The 22,463-nt window shown below is 40.0% G+C and overlaps 1 protein-coding gene across 1 annotated transcript; it reads left to right on the top strand.

Moving 5' to 3' along the window:
* The first annotated feature begins 326 nt into the window (after nt 1–326).
* Nucleotides 327–20,599, top strand: LOC139722195 (cytochrome P450 3A24-like). Its single transcript, XM_071633511.1, has 13 exons — nt 327–453; nt 3,345–3,435; nt 4,925–4,977; nt 5,340–5,436; nt 6,566–6,682; nt 8,574–8,662; nt 9,312–9,460; nt 10,805–10,947; nt 11,511–11,696; nt 12,586–12,806; nt 13,589–13,726; nt 17,926–18,088; nt 19,782–20,599. Exons 1-13 carry the CDS (start codon nt 377–379, stop codon nt 19,869–19,871), a joined length of 1,614 nt encoding a protein of 537 aa, XP_071489612.1. The 5' UTR covers nt 327–376; the 3' UTR covers nt 19,872–20,599.
* The last annotated feature ends 1,864 nt before the right edge of the window (nt 20,600–22,463 follow it).

Here is a 22,463-nt window from a genome sequence, read left to right as displayed (position 1 = left end):
ATATCTGGTGATTCAGTGTAACTGTAAAACTGCGTTGATAATGCATTCCCTTATCTGGGGATAATGGTATTAATTCATTATAAATGGATTAATGAGAAACACGGCCTTGGATGGTACGACTGAACTTGATCTCCTAATTGCCGACGCAACCTCTGACAAATATTGCTACACGTACACCACAGGAGTAATGGCCCGGCGCATTGTTATTTGACAATTTGCTCCAGGCAAGGACAATCGCATACAAACTGGTCTACGGGAACGAGGGCAAAGTACAAATACTGTATCTGTCACACGAGCTGGTGCGCAGTAGTGAACCCCTTCACAGTCCCAGCACTTTCCTGGCTACATACGACAACAGTGAGAAAGACTTGACGACATGGAGGTGGAATTCCTTGGCTTTTCCATGTCGTTGACATGGTTTCTTGTCCTCGCAGCTGTTCTCCTGTTTGTGTTGTAAGTATGGAAACTAGTTCCTTATGTGTTCTAGGTTACATACACTTTGTACTAGATACAAAACAGATGGTAGCGTAGGCCTATAACTGCTACTGCAGTAACCTCCAACAAGACTAGATCTATTTGTTGTAACGTCAGGTACGAGGGTAGGCAAATCAATAAACTTTCCTACTTGGCGGCACTGTGCAATGAACGTTGTCGTTGTGTGAGATTTCCGTGTGTGAGTATCGCCTCGCTGCGGCTCACAAATGGGAAATTTCGTGTACAGGTGAACACAAGATTATCAGCTGTAAAAACGGGGGGGGGGGGGGGGGTACGTGTTGCACCTACATGAGTCTCATGTAACATGCTGTAGGTGTGTAAGGTGGATTCCACCTCATCGCTGTATCTCTATGAACCTTAATAACCTTGACAGAATTAAACATTACACCTAGCTGTCTTATCACACTGGGTCCTAATATTCGTGATAAGTCGCCATACGAAAGTCTGCAGTATTAACCTCAGAATGACCATCAAAGTTGCTCATAAAGGTATATTTTGCTAAATCCATTTCACGAAGTCTCTCAATACTGTGTCTACGAGAGAAAAGCTCTCATACTGAGTATTATAAGACTTCCATGAAATAGGTGACAGCTGTATTTGGATTTCGTTCAAGCGTATATGGCACGATTGTTACTGGTTGATACCGTTTGGTGACTATTGTTGCTAGTCACCTGGGGCGAACCACGAAGAATCGGCATTCGCCCGTTTTCTTGTGTAGTTCGTGGGGGGGGGGGGGGGGGACTATTTCACCTTATACTCTTTGCGATAAATTAATGAAGTGGAATCTTTAAAGGAAGAGAGTGACAGTGGAATTTCTCAGAAATATGTGTAAAAGAGTACAGTATTCAAACCCTGGCCATTGTTCGGGACCATTGGGTGTTAACCACAAACATACTCCCATACACACCAATTGACCCCTCTGTGCCAAAATTACAAAGTTTTGTACATAGGCAAAATCTGAAACCTATCCTAAAAATAAATCTTGAATTTGATGAAACTGATTTATTGGTTTCAGTTTCAAATTACCTCCAACGAAATTGTACATTATTCTGCTGTCAGTGTTATCTGATATATATTTTTTGAATTATTCAGAAGTGGGAATTGTTTTTTGCAACACCTAGTACGACCTAGTACTAATGTTGCTGCTTTCACTCGCTCCACATTGCTCTTAGGGTTTTGGTTTCTTTTAACGTGCATGAATCGTGGCAAACTCAAACATGGGCTCTCCATTAGTCAAGTCCGATGGACAGAGTTGTTTGGTCATTACCCTTCTTCTATTCATAGGAGAGTAAGAGAGGAATTCAATAAAATTAGACTTTCTATCATAGAGCATGTCTGAAAATATCTGTTATGTTCCTTTAGATTCGAGAATTCAAGGGATGTGCAGTTAGCGTGTTTGAGATGAAATGAATTACGGCGGTGGTGGTGATGATGTTTCCGCCAGACTACTTTTAGAATCTAATATCTTTCCGTTCCCCCTCAAAAACAAGCCAAACAATGAACAAATAAACCAAAAAATAAGAAAAAATTGAAGGAGACAAAGTGTAGCTTAGCCCGACACGTAAACCTTGCAAAACCAATAAAGACACTCCGAATAAGTAGCGATAGATATTGGGTTATTATAAAGCAGTAATTTACCTTAAAAAACCAATAGGGATTTTTACTACACGTTGTATAAAAAGACATATGAGCCGAGTTTGAGTCGGAATATGGCCCCAGAATTTTACGTTTGATTAATGATCCACGATAGACCCCTACGGGCGTTCACGTGTAATAACGATATAAATAGTTTATCACATCTTCTCTTGCGCATGCCGCAACGGGGATTAGTTTACAGCTGTACAGTTGTTAAGCCGGATGGATCAAATCTTAATCCCCTCATACGCAAAAAAGTGTTTTTTTTTTCCCATGTCAGACTATCAATTTACGAAGGTTTAATTTCATATATGTAAATACATATATAGGCCTATTCTTATTATATTCATTTTATCATTTTTATTATTATTATTATTGTTATTATTATTATTATTATTATCATTATGATTATTTTCATTATTATTATAATTGGAATCGCTTTGCAAAAGAACTCACGTACCTCCAACCTGTGCGTTTTATTTGTTTTTTCTTCTGTCGGTTTTCTACGCAAGGTCTTGGCATGCTATCCGTGATGTCTTACATTGGTAATTTACCTCATGACGTTGACAGTTATATATTTCCCTCAGACATAATACTTTTTGCCTAGATGTTGTCTACATTCTCATTTCAAAAGTTAGAAATCAATCAGTCAATCAGATCAAATCCAAGTCAAATAAGTCAAGGTCGTATTATAGACTGGGTGTTGCAATACATATGTTAATTTTGTGTTCACTGCGCAGCTCGCGTAAGTCTGGAGAATGGAAAATGTTAATTCATGTTGTGGTTAAAGGAGAAATCCGGATGATTTTTAGACTATTGCATTTCAGCATCGATAAATTGGTTATAGGCCTACTGGATGCAGAGTTACTGGTTTTATGTATATTTGGATAAGGAATAAGAATTTTCCGTTTTGTTCAGTGTATTTTTTTTTTGTTTCTCAGAATATTTGTTTATCTGCCAAAGAGCCACAATAAATGGCACAGCACTATCGATTTATGAATTACATGAAGTGAAATAAGGAACAATCGTCTGTGATTCCTCTTCGAGATGCTGTGTCATACCGCTGAACATCAGAAATTTACAAGTACGTTCATAGTGTAGTCTATGCAGCTCTATTTTTTTCTTTGTGATATGTAATGTATATTATTATCTTACAGGTCATGTGACTCATGTTAACATGTTAACAATTTGGACTGTAATTCTTTCCCGTTTAGACATGACTCATGGAGCCATACTTACTGGTGGCGCAAGGGCGTGATCTACGAGCCGGCCTTACCAATCTTGGGTAGCATCTCATTCCGCATGGTACATCCAAATACTTGATATTATGTTATCCGTCGATCATTCTCACCTGCATTTTATTGTGTGAATATCGAGCTTTAGTTCTGTGACTCAAAAGCTAAGACGACGCCTCTTAGGAATAAAAAATGATGTTCCGCACATACGCGAGATTTCCAGCAGTTTCCGTTTTATCGCCATCACTTGGTCTGATATCAGATGGTCTACTTCCTAGTTCGTCCAACACCACTACGGCTACTCTCATTTCGTTTACTATCAATTTCATCTATGCCCGTTTGGTCTAATCCTCACTTATAGTCCAATGCCCAGTTTGGCTGATTATCGTTTCGTCAAACACTCTTAAAACATCCGAGTCAGAACTGACCCGGAACCGGGACCGTTGGGGTCATACACCGTTCCGGGTCAGAAATGACTTAGAATTTGGTCATGAAGACCCCAAATGGGGTCATCCTGATCCAATTCATGACTCTGAATGGGTCATATCTGAGCCCATTCCTTGTCATTTTTGACCCGGAACGGTGTGTGACCCCAACGGACCCGGTTCCGGGTCAGTTCTGACTCGGATGTTTTAAGAGTGAATGACCAGATGGTCTAATTGCATGTTTGTGGGGTTTTGTCAAATTTGTCCCCCAATTTGGTCTAATAAACTGAGGGTATTATACGAAATGGGCATAAACTATCTGGAGTTCAACCTTACCAATTGGTAATGAGGCTAAGTTAGTGGCAAACATCTGTGCGGAATAAATCAGTCGAACTCTATCAAATATCGTTCCCAGTGAAAGATCGATTTAGTGAAACAGGTCACAAGAGTTCCCAGGATGGTATAATCCCGGAATTGAGATCGGTCTTGGGTTGGATCGATTTCCCATGTTAGTGAAACAGGCCCATGAATGATCCGTCAATATTAACACCTGGGAAAGCATCCATTTCATTTTATTATTTATTTATTTATTATTATTTTTTTTTGCATTGAATGTGTATAGTAACAAACTCTTTCTATCTGACATTGTGAAATATCACTTTTACTGTCAAATGGATGTGCAGGCAACCAGCATCTATAATGATTGCATGAATAATCATTACATTACACATGCTTATTTTCCCATCCAGTGTATTTAAAAACCAACAGGCCTGTTAGTACGAATTACCTTTTTTCTCTGCTCATGCGCAAAGTTGAACTCCGAAATTGTTTATTAAAAGACTGGAGGGGTGGGGGTGAATGCACTTCTTCTTTTGGCAACAAGAAAGCCAAGAGAAAAACTGCGTTATTTAGGATATTTGAAACAATCGAAGCCCATTATAATCAATATGGGTGTTCCGGGGCGTCTTCCCCTATGTTTTCCCTGTAATGATGCGTTCCATCAATTCCCTCAATCAGTTGTTGCTTTGTCGAGCTATGTATTTTTAGGCAAAACAAAACAATCTAAATAATTATAAAAACAGTACCGCCCACTTCTAATTTATCCGAAAACTGGCCTGACTTTGTTCTTCGCAGGGTGTTCCTAAGGTATTTAACGTCTTGCGGGCGAAACACGGTCGAGTATATGGGTACGTATCATGATTAACTTGAACAGTGCCGATTATGATAATGATTATGACAATAATTTGACTATAATAGTAATACTGACGCTGCAGCATACTATCGTTCCTATAATAGTCCCTGCTGCTACTATACTGTAACAACTATTAACTATATTTTAATATTAACCATAATAGTAGGAATAATGATACGAATGATGATGATGATAAAAATGATAATAAGAATAGTAATGATAACGAAATGATAATGACTAGAAGAATTAAAAGAGTAAGATGTAAGATGTAAGAAAGATGGCTTACAATCTACGGCACCAGCTTTCTTCAAACATGTTGTCATGGTCACGAGTACAATACGGTCAATTTCGTTATAGGATGTTCAACTTTGCCATTCCCGTCTTGGTCGTTGGGGAGGTGGACATGCTGCGACACATCATGGTGAAGAATTTCAGTAATTTCCACAACAGAGTGGTTAGTAGATTTGATTTGTTTGATTTATTGGTTTTTTGCATTATCATGCAATAAATAGGCCTACACATACATTGTTGATATCATAGTATGTAAAATTATTCATACATACGTTGCTTACAATGTTGTATAACAGAAGTGCATTCGCGATGAACAATACAGAACTACCATCTTGATTGAATTTTGCTTGCAGCCCTTATATTATACATATTACGATTACATACAAGAAAAATAGTATGTCTTCACTTATTGCGTATCTTTTGCCGAAGAGTATCAAAGTGTGATGTCATAGCGTAGCCATTCGCAATGGACTTTGGATCTATAACAACACCTCCTTTAAATCTCTCAACCTTACCTTAAAGGAATACATCAGGTAGGCCCTATATCAATGATTTGATTTATATAACAAGGGAAATTTGCTGACTCGAGGAGATTTCTAAAATCTTTGCAAAATTGCTTTTCTTGACCTTATGCACCGCTCATCTTTCATAATAGGGATGAAGAAGAGTAATTACCATCAAAAAGATGTAATATTCACATTATTAGGCTATTATGGTGGCCGGAAGGAGCAAACTTTGCTTCCGACGAGTAACCGATGAGCAAACATTCTGTGCGGGAATGGGTAAAGTTCAATTTTCGTTATGCTTGTGTGTGTTCATCACAAATCAGAAACAAGTATGAACATGAAACGTTTCTTTGTGATATGTATTTTATGATCAAAATACATGATATGAATATCATGTACGTGTAACGTATACTCTATAACTTCTAACATGGAGGCTTAGTTCCGATGGAAGAAAAAGCATTTGCTCCGGACGAGCTCTAAAGTAACTTTATACCTCCCGTTGTCGGACATTATGGACCTCTGTCACAGATGATAATAGATGCGCGCCACATGGACGTAAGACTACTTATGACTATTTACATAACCAAGCAACGAAAAGAATGCTGTAGCGATGTGAGTAGGCCTACATTAACATGTGTTGACATTATTGCAAACGTTAGAAATTAAAATAGATGAAGATGAGGATAATCTGTTTCAATTAATATACTGTTTGTTTAATGCCAAAGTTCACTTATTTGATATGTGCGATATACAATGATATACCATCTGCACTAATTTTGTCCCCAGAGATTCCCGCAGAACAACGAAGAGCTCCAGCATGGCATCGCGGCCCTGGAGGATGAGCGTTGGAGAGAGGTGCGAAACGTCCTCACTCCAACCTTTAGTGCCTCCAAGATGAAGCTTGTAAGTATGACCAGCTTCAATGTACAGTATGTCCCACCCCCCCCCCCCAAAAAAAAAAAGATAAAAAAGATTAAAGACTACAATTCGATATCCGCAGTGATAACTTTCAGTATGATCAAACTGTCTGAATGCTATTTCAGTATCTAAACTTAATGCCAAAAAAAACAAACATCTAATTTGATTAAGGAGTCACAGAAAAGTGTGGATCATTGTAAAGCATGATTGTCATGGGTCTCTTTCTTCCAAGTTTAGCACTCGGATGCTCTTACAGTGGAAAGAACTTGGAGGGAAGGGATTACTGACATGCTCTACAAAGATCCTCATTTGTCTGTGACCACTGAAGCAAATCGGATGGGGTTTTCTGTAGGATGTTGGTTATAGTTTCATACGCTGAAATTGTATTTGGATTGATTCACTATTGTTAAAGTTATCGTTGCGGAGGGTCTCGTTTTATTTCATTTCATTTATTTACTTATCTTTTTATTTCTTTATTTTTATTATTTTTTTTTGGGGGGGGGGGTGGGTGGGAATACGGTATAGTTAAAAGGGATGACCTCGTGAGCTTGACACCCACGAGTCATAGGCCCGCGAGCTCTAAGTTGAGAAAAGGTCCACGAGTCATGCAGCCAATGAGCTTTTCCACACCGAGTAAACTAATTAAACCGAGTAAACTACACACCGAATGAACTAGTTAAACACCGAATAAACCAGGCCTATGATCTAGACACTAAGGCATATTAGGCTCGTAAGCTCGACCTTTAGCAAATAGAGGCCCACAATCTCAACACAAAGCAAAAACGCCCATGAGCTCGATGCTATACGTACATCAAGCTTCGTAATGTAATGTCGAGCTCGTGGGCTTTTTTTTCCCCTTGTGTCTAGCAATGGACCGTGCAGGGAGTTAATGTCGCTCTCATGGGTCTTATTGTGCGCTTTAGTGTCTAGCTCGTGGGCTGTAAGTCTAGTGGGATGTGTGACTCTTGGGCTGTGTGACCCGTGGGTGTCGAGCTCATGACATGGACCATGATAGTTAAAGATCCGGTAGCGGGAGGATAATGTGGTGTCCAAAGGCTCGCTCGGCTCGTAACGAATTGTGTACAGCTTTTTCACTGATCTCGTTTAAGTACACACACAGCCGAGGATTCTCGACTGATGGAGTCGACTGATGAACGTGTACATTTCGATGCACTTTTCGCTGACACATGGCTGACGGGCGCTATTCGTGTTTTTTTTTAATGTCCCTCCCCCGCCCAGTGAGCAGCGAAATGGATATTGATTCAATCGCACCACCAATGTTTCCTAAACTACAAGATCTTTAAAGTAGAATGAAACCCACATATAAAATAAATGTGGATTGCATGAATGCAATGATACCAAAGTAGAATACGTCCGCGAAGTTTAAGGGAATAAGTTTAAGGATAATACATTGAAAGGTTATGAAATTTTTAGACTTACAGTGCAGCAATCGCTGGATGAGGAGACTACTATTAGTCTACGTCACATAGCTGTGAGGAAATGACTGTATTAAAGGGAATACAATGTACAAGTGGAATGCCACAAAATTTCAATTTCATGAAAATGTTACATTCCCTCAACGTTATTGATAGAAGTTTTATATCAAGGACAATATCATTCTGATACCCTCTGATAAGAGATAAGTCAAGTGCTCTTCCACTGTGCTAGAAAAAATAAAATATATTGAGTTTGGTGTTCCATTCACCTCTTGAGATTAATACAGTTCAACACTGAATCCCGGAAAGCTCGATTTGCAGTTCTGTAAGGGCAATCCTCGATATCTTATATCTATCTTTGTTAACAAATATTTTGTATTTGCATCATTATTTGTTTTCTGGTTGCCAAGTACATGAGTAGATCACACTTTTACTTGCAGATGTCCTCGCTCGTCAATGAGAGCGCAGACAAAATGGTTCTCAACATTGCAGCCAAGCAGAAGAAGAACGGATTCATCGAATGCCAAGAGTAAGATGACTTCTAACTTATTCTTACCTGCAAAACCGTGATGTAAATACAACGTATTCGTCTCAGGTTTTGCACATCAACTAATGCGATTTCATTTCTCCTTCCAAGGCTCAAGGAAAGCGAGCTTGAATTAAATGATTTAAGAAATGTATAAAGTGCAATATGTTAAGATTTTTATTTTTCTATTTCAAAGGGAAGATTTGCTGAGCATTTGACTTTACGTACCTTTGGAAGTAATGAATTTGAAGTTACAAAGTGTTCACTGCACGATAATTATCGGTAGGCCTATACCTAATGTACGTTTTTAGCGCATGATAGCCGCAAGGTATCCATGCATGCACGTATAAATGACATAGTTTCGCACTTATCGGACCAAGTAATTCCATGTTAACCACATTTGATAAGAAAACATGTGAAGTGAAAAAGAATTGTGATAGAACTTATACGTATCAATTTTCATATGTTTTGTGTGTGAAAAAAAAAAAATTGCCGAGAGCCCAAACAGCCGTCGCCACGGCAAACGTATTAGTTCGTTTATTTCGGACAAGACATTCCATGGCAACCTTGTTTTACGATATTAACTTTCCTCTCACAAGGCGGGATGGCAAACGTATTGATATCTTTTTTTTTTCTTTTTTCTTTTTTGAAGAATTTTCGGAGCCTTTGTGATGGATACCATCGGGAGCTGTGCTTTCGGGCTCAACATAGACTCCCAGGCGAACCCGAACGATCCGTTCGTTGCTCACGCAAAACGTGCCTTCAGAATCAACTTTCAAACCTTTTTGGCTTTCATCCAGGGTACGTAGAAACGCCGTCAACATCTTCTTCCTGCACTCTTAAAACATCCGAGTCAGAACTGACCCGGAACTGGGTCCGTTGGGGTCACACACCGTTCCGGGTCAGAAATGACAAGGAATGGGGTCAGATATGACCCATTCAGAGTCATGAATTGGGTCAGGGTGACCCCATTCGGGGTCTTCATGACCAGATTCCAAGTCATTTTTGACCCGGAACGATGTGTGACCCCAACGGACCCAGTTCCGGGTCAGTCCTAACTCGGATGTTTTAAGAGTGTGTTAATATTAATTACCTATTAAGGTCGACCCGACCAGGGAGCTAATCGCTGAACTCTATATATTATAGAGTTCAGTGGAGCTATATGTATAATCCGCCATTGCTGCGATGTCCAATGCGCGCGTGTGTGTGTGGTGAATGCATGATAGTTGCGATCGCCTCGCGCTGGCCACAGTATCTAGATTATGCATTCACCTTATACGCGTGCGTGGAAGCGACTACGCAGTAATGGCGGACTGTGTCAGATCGGTCTATATCATAATTATAAATGTGAAATTAAAAATTTATGAAAATCTATGAGTTAAAGGGATGGTATAGTATTGGTGGGGATCGATGAAAATTGGGCTTTAAACTTTTTGAGATACAGATGTACCAAGAAACCACTTACGAAATAAAACAGAACATACCCATCTAAGAGGAAGTCAAATTTTATTGAATGGAAATCGGTTTTGGAATGGCTGAGACATCCACAAACAAAGTAAAACAATGTGATTCTAATAAATGTTGGGTCCCACCTTTTATTAGGATTGCTCTATTTTGGATATCTCAGCCATTTCAAAACCAGTTCATCAAATAAACGTTGAATCCCTCTTGGAATTACACGCTCTTTCATATTTCATATTTGGTTTCTCATTATCTCACCGAAAATGTTAGAAACCTGAAGTTACTTCTCACCCTAAACTGTACAATCTCTTTAACGGATATACAATTCTCAATACTTCCAAACTTTTGGCTGATGTTTATTTAAATTGAGTTCTGGGATGGTAACTGCTCATAATATTATTATGGAAAAGAAATTAAGTGCTTGAGTATGTAATATTCGTTGTTGTAATACATCAGAGTCAGCAAAGCTCCTAGGTTGAAGTTTTGTTTCAATTTAATCACCATAATGTTAAACAAAGTCAATTTAAGCCGGAATTATGCCAAATTTCTATTATGTATCGCCGAAATCTATAATGGTTGGTGGAAATATAGAAATTGAATAGTTTAAAATTGTAACAGTTTCTAATAAAGCAATTGTGACGATATATTACTAGTAACCGCATGAATACTTGGTGTACCGTGCAGGCCTGTTCCCGAACCTCGGGAGACTATTGAACTACTGCGGGATTGGACTGTTCTTCCCGAAAGACGTTGTCAAATTTTTCCGAGACATTACGCTAAAGACAGTCGCCCTACGCCAGTCATCGGCGCATACAGCTAAAGACAAGGTAATTGTTGATATAGAATTTTATAATTACATATATAAACACACACACATATATATATACATATATATATATATATACACTTAAATATATTATATATATGTGTGTGTGTGTGTGTTTTATAGTAAAAATATGATAATGATAAATAATAATTAAGGATAATGATAATAACGGGCGTTTTTACGGAAATGGGTGTTTTTCATTCATCTACACCAATGACTAATTAAAATTCATTATCCGTTAGGCCTATACACCGTGCTATTTGAATTATCTCGAAAGTCATGTTCATGATGAATTGTCCTAGGCTTCTTTAAAACATTGTAATACATGTACTGCTACTACTACAACCACTACTAAAATAATGATAATGGTAATAATAATAATAGTAATGGTAATAATAATAGTAGTAATAGTAGTAGTAGTAATAATAATAATAATAAAAATAATAACAATAATATTCTTATTATTATTATTAGTACTATTACTATTATCATCATCATCATCATCGTCACTATTATAGTGTTATTATTATTATGGTCATCGTTATTATCATGATCATGTTACAGAAAGTCGACTTCTTGCAGTTGATGGTCGACGCCAAGAATCAGACGACCTCGGATCAACCCGTCGACGGCGGAATCGATGACGGAGAGGATCTCCATGCCGATCACGAGCGCGAACACGATGTTGCTTTTCACTCGAAGAAACTCGCAAAGAATGTTCAGCTGACGGAAATGGAGCTGATTGGTCAAGTACGTGTTCGGAGGGGAAAGGGGTATAGTTTGCAGACACAAACCCTTGTCGGTCGTAAAGTAGTCTATGCCATAGCATCTCTTTCATAATTACCTCTACTGTAGCTACTTCAACAGAGAAGCTACAGTACAGTATACAGGGTCTATTATGGGACAGTGCCAGAGGGGCATGTAGAATTTCACACAAATCGGGTGTCAGCGACAAGCGTAATGTCTCCTATAACTACCAATGCAAAGAGATCTAAACACCCGGTCTCGCCGGTAGCGTGGGGATACCATGCAATGGGAAGCTGGCCCGACTCGGATATATTGGTATTCGGAAACCCTCGTAGCCAGGGCAAAGCGGACCAAACATTTCAGTCCAGCCGAAACACGAATTTAAATCAGAGGGAAGTAAAACATTATTTTATTCTATTTTATTTTTTATTTTTTCAGTTTACACTTTCACCTTAGGCCTACATCAAAAAAAAGTGACTGTAAGATTATGTCTCGATGTGTTATTTGAGAATAAGTATGGAAATTCTATTTTGCCGTCGACCTTCGGGGCAAATAAAACCTAGAGGTTGTCTTCAATGTGAATACCATCATACCCCTGGTAATTTGAAGAACTATGGCCTCATTATTACATTCTTGCATAATTTTGTAATCTTATTGTAATCTTTCCAATGTATTCCTCGACTGTATACTCTGCATAAAAACAAATCGTTGTAACATATTTTCAAAGACAGTGATTTATGACGTAATAAGCAAGTAATCGAGATCAAACTCAAATCCCTTAATCGAGGCTTGCTGTAGTCCAACATCACGGTATATCTTTGCCTCGCAAACTGCAATCTGACCGCTTAGAATGGTAATATTTTTGCTCTTTTATCCACTATCCTCCACGAAGGCAATAACATTCTTTACGGCTGGATATGAGACTACCAACACCTTGCTTGGATTCGTCTTCTACTTCCTCTCGAGGCACTCTGAAATTCAGGAGAAGCTGATCAGGGAAATTGATGAGATGACGCCCTCTCGGGACTCAGTTGGATACACGTCCATCTCCACCATGTCCTACTTAGATCAGGTCGTGTGTGAGACCCTGAGATTCTACCCGCCTGCAACCATGTGAGTGCATGCCCTCATCCAGAGCTCAATATCAGCGGTGGCCCGGTGGCCCGGTGGCCGGCGGCCACAAAAAAAAAAATAATAATAATAAAAATAGTTTAAAAAAAACTGTGCTGCACCACCAAACTTCCAATAAGGCTATCTTTTGGTGGCCCCATCGGACACTTGCGATTCAAAATAGGTTGTTATAATTATCTTCTTTTATTTCGGCCCACAACATTTCTTTTTCGGGCTACCAAAATTTCCGATTTAAAAATTTAAGGGGCCACAACGGACCACCATATGAAAAAAGGTTAATGTCAAGCTCTGCCTTATCTACTGCATATATTATACTTACAGATAAAAAGAATTCAATTTTCCAAATCAATCGTATCATTCATGTCATCTTCTCGTGATGCTTATATCGTAAAATAATGTCAGTCACCTTTACTTTTCCCCCCTCTCATTTCATGGTCTGGTGGATAGTAGTCGGGCCTCTTGAACAAGAGATTCTGAGTTCAGTCTCCTGCTCAGTCGACCTTACCTATATAGAAGCAGGTATTCTATCAGAGCTGCAATGCGATTATTCTGTACTTATCTCCACCCAGATATGTCAACTAGTTTATTGATTCCGTGGGCCTCTTCAGGTGTTTGATGTGATAATTTTATGATAATAAAGTTTTTCAGTAGCAATTCGACTGATCAAAGACAATCAAATAGCCCTTGATGGCGTACAGCTGTTGTAGGCCTGCCGTATAAGAGGGCCTATCTGTTCTGACGATCTTTTCGTCTTAATATTCTAGTCTGAGCAGGGCCTGCAACGAGACGTTCACGCACAATGGCATTACCGTGGAGAAAGGCACTCAAGTCTTCATCCCCGTTTACACCATACATCACGACGAGGAATACTGGCCGGATCCAGAGAAGTTTGATCCTTCCAGGTATGAACACAAATCAGGCGCTAATGAGACTTTCCAAGCGGATATCTCAAGTTACTACGTCAAAACTACACAAACATCGCTGTGCACCACTCAAGGTTAACATTAAAATTAACATAGAATGGCGATCAGAAATAATTATTGTAGATTTCAGCTTCAAATTAGGCGTCGTCGCTTGGTACGATAACACAATGTCACGTTAGGCTAAGAGTATTCCTCAGAGAGTACACAGCGTACCGACAGCGACCGATCGTGAGGGAGAAAGTCGAATATCGAAATAGTAATAGACACTTTCTGTAGTCCCATATGATTCAAATTCACGAAAGTGATGCAATGCATGGCGGAAAATATTTCTCTGCAATTTTTACGCAGTTTGGCTGAGCAGAACTTACATTACATATCCTACTTACATACGAAATTACATTGGAGCCACAGATAATGCAAACTCCAATCAACATGACTGTAGGCCTTCGTTCCCCTACTTTGCATTCATTGCGGGTCTTCGAACAAGGCTGAGGATTATACACATGGGTTACTAGTATCCTACAGACGACTGGAACATCAAGACCAAAATGGGGAACCGAACTGTCCATCCAAAGAGTTGAAGAATGCATTGGAGGGAGGTATACGTCTCGAGATGAAGCAAAGGGACGTACAATCTCCCTGATATAGCGTTTCACAACTGAAAGATCGAACATTTTCCATTCGTCATATGTCATGTTAAGTTAGTCTGTAGTATTATTAGATACGTATATACCGTCAACTTGAATTTCCCGTGATAGCCAGTTCGCGGTATCACCAACAAGCCCCGACCTAGAACGCACTATATGTGGTGAAATTTTGATAAGTAAGTTAATGAACATCATTGCGACGAAATACTGATATGAAGTCCATGCGGGCTAACTATGCATTGTTGGGGAATGGGTAAATGGTCAAGAATAATTCCAAACAGAGCATGCACGCCTGTGTATGGAAAGCAATTTGTATTGGTTTTCATTAATTTCCTGTACAAACTCAACCCATCATTATCATTGTGAATACACGATCTATACGTCGGCGCCGATATCATACTAGGGACTTTTCGATTTTGTGGACGTGGCCGCCTTTCTTGTACAAGAGCGGTTACAAATTGCTGCAGTTGCTGCACTCGTCACGTCCGCAGTGTTCGATTTTCAGTGCGCGCCGCTCATGCTAGGAGTCCACTGGGCCGGCGCCAGTTGGTGCCAGTTCGCGCCAAAGATTATGTGATTGGCGCGTAGTGGCTCGCTGTGGCGCCGAATTAATGTTCGCTCGGAATGTATGTCGCCAAGTGGAATTAACTGGGTGTCATATGGCGTGCGCCAAATGCCACCTGCCTTGCTTCAAAATGGTGCGCCAGTTCGCGCCATTACACGGCTATTTGATTCCAAATTTCACCATGTTGGCGCCATTTGCGCCGATGGTCGGCTACATTGCGCCACTTAGTGATTAGTTTGTGCCAAACGGTCGCAAAATTGGTTTAAACTTGCCGCCACTTTGCGCTACTTGCGCCACTTTGCGCTACTTGCCGACTATATAAATATCAGCCATCGACTACCTGGTTCAGAACCTCCTCAGCTGCTGTATGAACAAATTCTCTACTATTATTTACAATTTCGATATGTCCGAGGCTTTTGATAATGTTGGAGTGATGATACTGCTCCATCAGAAGATCATGAGAGATGTTGAGGTGGCCACTTCCTATCAACTTATGGTGGCCAATCCTGAAAAAGAAGAGCCTCGTAAGAAGAAAAGGAAACACAAGTGGTGGTTTAGACTCATGCTCCACCCTCAGCTGAGGGCCGAACGTGGACAGTACCATACCCTCATGAATGAGCTGAGGGAGAATGACAAGAGGAAGTTCAAGAACTACACCAGGTTGTCCCCAGAGATGTTTGATGAGCTGTTGATCAGGCTTACACTCCATCTGCAGAAGAAGGACACCCACTTCAGGAAGGCCACTCCCCCTGGTCTCAAGTTGTGCGTCTTCCTGCGCCATCTCGCCACTGGGGCCACCTATGCCGAGCTGGGTTACAGCTTCCGAGTGGGCAAGGAAACCATCAAGAAGTTTGTCCCTGACGTAGCCAGAGCGATAGCTATGGATGAGTATGCTGCAGAAGTCATCTCCCTCCCCACAACCAATGAAGGCTGGCTTGAGGTTGCAGGTGACTTTGAAGTCAGATGGAATCTTCCTCGCTGTCTGGGAGCCTTGGATGGAAAGCACATCCGTATTCAGAAGCCCAAGAACTCAGGCAGCCTTTACTTCAACTACAAGCAGTTCTTCTCGGTTGTCCTAATGGCTCTCGTAGATTCAAAGTACCAGTTCGTGTGGATCGATGTGGGTGGGGTTGGCCATCAATCTGATGTCCAGATCTACAACAACAGTGAACTGGGGTGGAAGGTCTGGAGCAACATCTTGGACAGGGGTAGCAGGTCTTGGAGCGGAGTCTCTATCAGCTTGAGCCAGCGCCACCACGCGAAGATCTTCATCCTCTTCGTCATCTTTGCTGCTTGCAGGGGGCCTGGAGCTCAATTTGAGGTTCTTGGGTTGGGGGTCCTTCTTCTTGGACTGCTCAAATTTGTCATTCTTCCCCTTGCTACTGCCTTTGTTGCCTTTTGGGGCATCTTCTTTGAAAATTATGTGAAATCTTGTAGAAATTGTGAAGGAAAAACTGCGTCTACAGAGGTGTTGTCGAGTCGAATACTGAAAGTTGTGTGAGAAAGTCCTGCGATGCAGTCATGCTTCCATAGGCGGCAAGTGGCGCCGAATGGCGGAAACAAAGTGGTATTTGGCGGAAACCAAGTGGTATTTGGCGGAAACCAAGTGGTATTTGGCGCGAAATAGTCTCCAATCAGGTGCCGTTTGGCTCGCGCCACTGTTGATTTGGAGCGCTTTGGCGCGGACTATCCGCCTTTCCCCCTTTTCAGACGCATGCCATTTTATACCAAAACTCGATAACGAAACGACGTATAAAGAATCATCGTATAACCGACAGACCGTTCAGACATTAATTTCGACCGTTCTGGGAAACGTCGTATAGATGTGCAGTTTCCCACTACGCATGCTGTTATAGTCATGAGTGACAGCTGTGGGGTCACCTTTCGTGCGCGCTCCCATTAAGCCCCGCCCAGTTATACCGTTCTATGGTCGCCATACGTTCAGACGGACATGGAATGCTGATTCGTTATCGAGTTCTAGTTCGAAACGATGCTCTGACCGTCGTTTCGCTATACGTCGTTTCGTTATACGTCGTTTCGTTAGTCAGCGTTCAGACGTATAAAATCATCGTATAGCTATACCGTTTTGGTATAGCTATACCGTTCTAGTATAAATTTTTTGCGTCTGAATGCCCTGTTTGTAGCGCCAAGTGGCGCCACGTGGCGCAAAATCTCATTGGCGCAACGTGGCGCGCGCCATAACATTCCAGTGGATTCCAATAGGCGGATTGTTTGCGACATTTGGTGCCACTTGGTGGACACTTCGCGCTGAAAGTGGCGCGACGAAGATTTCAAACATTTTGAAATTTTCTTGCCGCCAAACTCAATTTTTGCCGCCGTTACGGGCCACCGCGCGCCAGTTGGGAGGCAGTTTAAGCCACTGCACGCCACTAAGCACCTTATTGGCGACACTAGGCGCCACAGCAAATTGCATTGGCGCGAACTGGCGCGAACTGGCGCCGGCCCAGTGGACTCTTAGCATCACGACGTACTGCTATGACGTCATGGCCCTGTCCCCTCCAGTGGGCTGGCGATTGGTACGCCAAGCGATGACTTCACTCACGTGCTGAATCTTGGTGGCCGTGAAATCCGTGAAAGACGCGTTCGCGAGTCTGGCGTTGGACGTGCTGGAGAGCCTGGAGCATGCGCAGTTCCTTAAAATGACGTCATTACCTCGACGGCCTCGTTCAGGAGGTAAAATCGAAAAGTCCCTGTACATGTACTAGTATTATCCGTGCACTAGCTAAGATTCTAGCAAGCTGTAGCGCCTGTTATCAAAAACCATGCCAAAAAACCTGTATATCAATTTGTTCGCGATTTGTTGTAATATACACGTATAAAATTGCATATTTTCACGTAAAACTGCAAGATGCATGTACATTGTATTATTTTTCTAGTGAATCAGCAAAAATTGTTAGAAAATTTTTAACTAGTAAAACAAAAATTAAGCGCATTCTCCCGTATAGATTCAGCAAGGAGAATAAAGAGCACCGCCACCCGCTTGCCTGGTTGCCATTCGGAGCCGGACCTCACAACTGCATCGGGCTGAGGTTCGCTCTGATGGAGGCTAAAATAGCCATCGTCCGGGTGCTGCAGAATTATCGATTCGAAACCTGTCCCCAGACAGAGGTGAGGTCTTTTTCGTTTGTTTGTTTGTTTGTTTGTTTGTTTGTTTAAGATGCCCGAAATTTTGAACTCCCAAATTGGAGATTTCAGTGAACAAACACTGATCACTTTATACACAATTTTCTTATACATGAACATTGTATTTCGTTGTTTCATAATTATTTAGTAGTGCCATTTCCATATTAGATTACTAGTATACAGTGTATTGTAAGAACTTACCTGTTTGAGTTAGTATATAGGAAGACCTCCTCCTCACCTTCTTTTCCCATTCGCAGCATATGGAAAAACAAAGAATAAATAAAAACGTGGGAAAAACGTCAGCGTGGGGAAACTGACATATCTGCCAATAAATTAGAAACTTTAATAATCCCATAAGGCAAAATAGACAAATGAGTAGAGAAAAAAAAAATACGTGAGTGAATCGAATCAGTTGAACGTCTAAATGAATATGAATCAATGAAACGTTTCTGTATTGTCATAAACGGCGAAGTCATGAAATCATCTCATCCAATGTCTTTATTTTCTGTTTTGTTCAATAATCTTACTTCAACGACCTCCTTTCTCAAGAACTAAAACAAAGCAACTCTCCTACAAAAAGCAAACAAAAAAAAAAATCAACAAGATAAAGTCGTCTAAGGAATTTTGTAAATGTTTTCAGTGTGCCGTACAGCGGTCAAGGCCGAAAACAAACAAACACAAACAAACAGCTGAAATGGATTGACTATTCTACGATTTATTTTAAGTTATTTTTCTTTTCCTTGGAATACTTAGACAGTAAGATTAATTTTCATTCGCCATATTCTCAGCTCTTCTATGCTGACGACCACAGTACCGATTGTTTTTGTCTTTCTAAAGCACGTTGTTATACGAAAATGTTATAATTTATATGTATATATTCATTTTTTTCTCCAAAAAAGTCATTATAAAAGTACAAAACGCTCTAAAGAACAATATGCATATCATAATTATGTCACCATATAGTTTAATCACACAATAATGATAGATTGTAAAGCAAAGATGCATGATATTTACTAAATGATTTACTAAACTCTACTAAATAAAAGTATTAAATGTTGAAAATGGAAGGGGAAGAGATTAAAAGCAGGCTTGTGGTGTATAGACCCTATATATATATATATATATATATATATATATATATATATATATGCTTGGTGATTCTATCCTTCTATGAAGAGTGCTCGATATCCTCAAAGGAAGAGCTTTAGACAGAAGTGTTGGAACAAGTTCACTCGGTTGACAGCAGGTTCATCCGTATTTTATTGCTACTCGGAGTTTTATGCCACCTTCATTTAGGGGCAATCATCAGGCAATGATGATTGCCCCTAAATGAAGGTGGCATGAAACTCCGAGTAGCAATGAAATACGGATGAACCTGCTGTCAACCGAATGAACTTGTTCCAACACTTATATATATATATATATATATATATATATATATAGGGTCTATACACAAGAGAGAAGAAACCAGCTGCTTATTTTTGTTCATACTAATTTCATGATATCGAATGGAATTCAAATACAGAATATTGTAAAACAAAAATTGTGTGTGTGTGTTTGTGTGTGTGTCTATCTATCTATCTATCTATCTATCTATCTGTGTCTATCTATCTATCTCAATACTGACGGAGAATCATTCCTAATTTTTAAGTCCTCCATGTCAAACATTATATTACAGATACCCCCAAAGTTGGGCGACAATGGATTCCTGTCTCCACCTAACGGTGTCACTCTCACAGCCGCGGCGCGCAAAGATGTTTCAGCGTAATAGCGCCACCATCGACCTGTCAAACGCCAGACTTGGACCAGACTAGGCCCTGACTTTTTAAGTACAGTGTATCATAATCATAATCACCCGAATATAATCTCCGTCATTTGTTGTTGTTGGGTTTGTTTGTTTTTTCCCGAAGGGTAAGCATGCGTCCACGCGTAAACTACGAGGAATGAGTGTTTCAAGAATAGATTGATGTATGATTTATTTACGATGTAAAGCGTCCATATCGTACATGGCATGGTCCCTTGAAAGAGGGAGAGAGACAGAGAGAGAGACAGAGAGAGAGAGGGATGGATGTTTACAAATTATAAAAATGTTAAAAAATTAGGACAATCAACAGAATGTAGAGAAGTAGGCTTATAGTTTGCTCAACGTTCTCGAGAGGAATTTTATTATATCATGTCAGAACGACGTGATTTATACAGCCCAGATTTTTATCGAGACAAAGCGTTTACTACCCAGTCGTTTATGCGAAGACAATTTTACATAAGGCAAAAATACGCAAAATTTGTTGCTTAAGCTACTTACCTCCGCCAAGGCAGGAGGTTATGTTTTCATCGGCGTTTGTTTGTTTGTTTGTTTGTTTGTCTGTTTGCCCGTGTGCAAGATAACTCAAAAAGTTGTAAACGTATTTGGATAAAACTTTATAGCAGGGCTCGACACTAACGGTGGCCCGATAGCCCGGGGCCACCAAAAATGAAAGTCGGGCCACCAAATCTCAAAAAAGGGCCACCAAATTTTTTTGAAAAGTGTCATTTATATGTGTTAAGATGTTGCAACCCATGTGCCTGTCAATAAATATCTATACTTAGTCTCACCATTCAGCAGTTAAATTTGTTTAAAGGATGGATGAAAAGGACTGAATGAGTGCCTGAGAGTGAGTGTTGCGAGTTTGATGAGGTTTCTTTATGGGTAGATAATGTCCAGCTTCTAATTATTACTATGATAAAACATAAATATTTGACTAATCAAAAAAAGCAGGAATCTTAATGTTTGTTATTGTTTTTTGGGGGGCCACCAAAATTTTCTCTCGGGCCACCAAAAATTTGAAATTGATGATTTTGGTGGCCCCATCGGGCCATCAAATAAAAAAGTTAGTGTCGAGCCCTGTTTATAGGCCCGATGTAAATATAGAAATTTCCATTATAGAAATGAGAAATACAGAAAAGAGCTCTTTCATATGCAGGTTGCTTATAAAAAGGTGAGGATTTAGAGTAACATTGATCTGAAATAAAAAAAGATAGTGAATATTTTGTATATTATAACGATGAAAGTATGCGATATCGCTTTTTTTTTTCTGTAGCCACGCTATATATTGTTGACAACAGTGTTTGGACCGTGCTCACTGATACTATGAAATTGACAATTCCTGTGGATGGAGTGATTTTTCTGCTTTCTTTACATAACCTGTTTTGTGTATGTGGCTCTCAACTTCTTTTCTACTCCTGAGCTTCCGCTGCATACATTCACTGTAAAAAACATCGGTGTTAGATTTAACACCTGGGTGTTAAATCTAACACCGATCAAGCTTAAATAGAGGACCACACCCACAGGTGTAGAAAATGTATTGTGACGGTGTTAAAAAGTGTTCATCTGGCACTTCGTGGTGTTAATTTGACACTGTGGCTGGTGATATTTTTGACACTGCGCTGGAGTTAATTCATTAATGACACCGCATTGTGTTGATTTGATATTGGTGGTGTTAATTTCAATCGTGTAACACCCGTCCTGCTTCAATAGGAGATAACACCAACTTGTGTTATTGTGGTGTAAATGTGTTTACACATTTTTTCAAAAATCTAGTACTGTATCGGAAAATTCTTCATCGTCCTGTTCAGAATTAACAAGAAATTTAGTAACTAAGAAACTACTAGTATTAAAAAACAATTTTATATTTTGAAATGACACCCGAAGGTGTTAATCTAACACCATGAATGAGCACCGGAAATTTAACACCAGCTCGGTGTTTCATATTTAACACCGGACTTTTTGCAGTGTTGAATCAACATTGAATCTTTGTACGAGGAGAGAATGTAACACAGGAATAAAACCAAACCAAAAATAACCACATATCCAGTAAAATGCTGCTCTTATGTCCATCTTAGTGTTCTAATAAAGTGTCCAAACATCGGTTCCACTTTACCAACAAATTATCCGTCCCCATCGTCTTGTTATATGACTGTATTCTAGATTATTATCGTTATGATAAGGAGTATAATTATTCATGTGCAGTATATATGAGTGGTAATGCGACCAGAAAGATGTTGTGGAGTCAGGTTTGCAGCAACATGAACTGAGGAATGCCATATAGATTTAATGATGGACTCGTAATATTAAAGGGGATGGCTAGTAACTGATCAGTGGGAATCAGTGGGAATGCTGGGGGATGATTGTTCCAATCCTTGTAGGATTCATTTAAGAGTGCATTGTATATCTATTGTTGCGTGAAAATTGTTTGCTTCAGAATGGTCTCAGTAATGTGCACTTTAATGCCCCGTCACTGTACAGGCATGCTAAACTGGAAACATTAAAGGGTGTGTACCGTTCTGGTCGAGGTGAGGATTTAGCTTTTAACGTTTTGCGAGA

Source organism: Diadema antillarum, unplaced genomic scaffold (assembly GCF_040938485.1).
Source record: "Diadema antillarum isolate AM-2024a unplaced genomic scaffold, OU_Dant_1.0 scf00000160, whole genome shotgun sequence".
Lineage (NCBI taxonomy): Eukaryota > Metazoa > Echinodermata > Echinoidea > Diadematoida > Diadematidae > Diadema > Diadema antillarum.
This window is presented reverse-complemented; position numbering and strand designations above follow the sequence as displayed.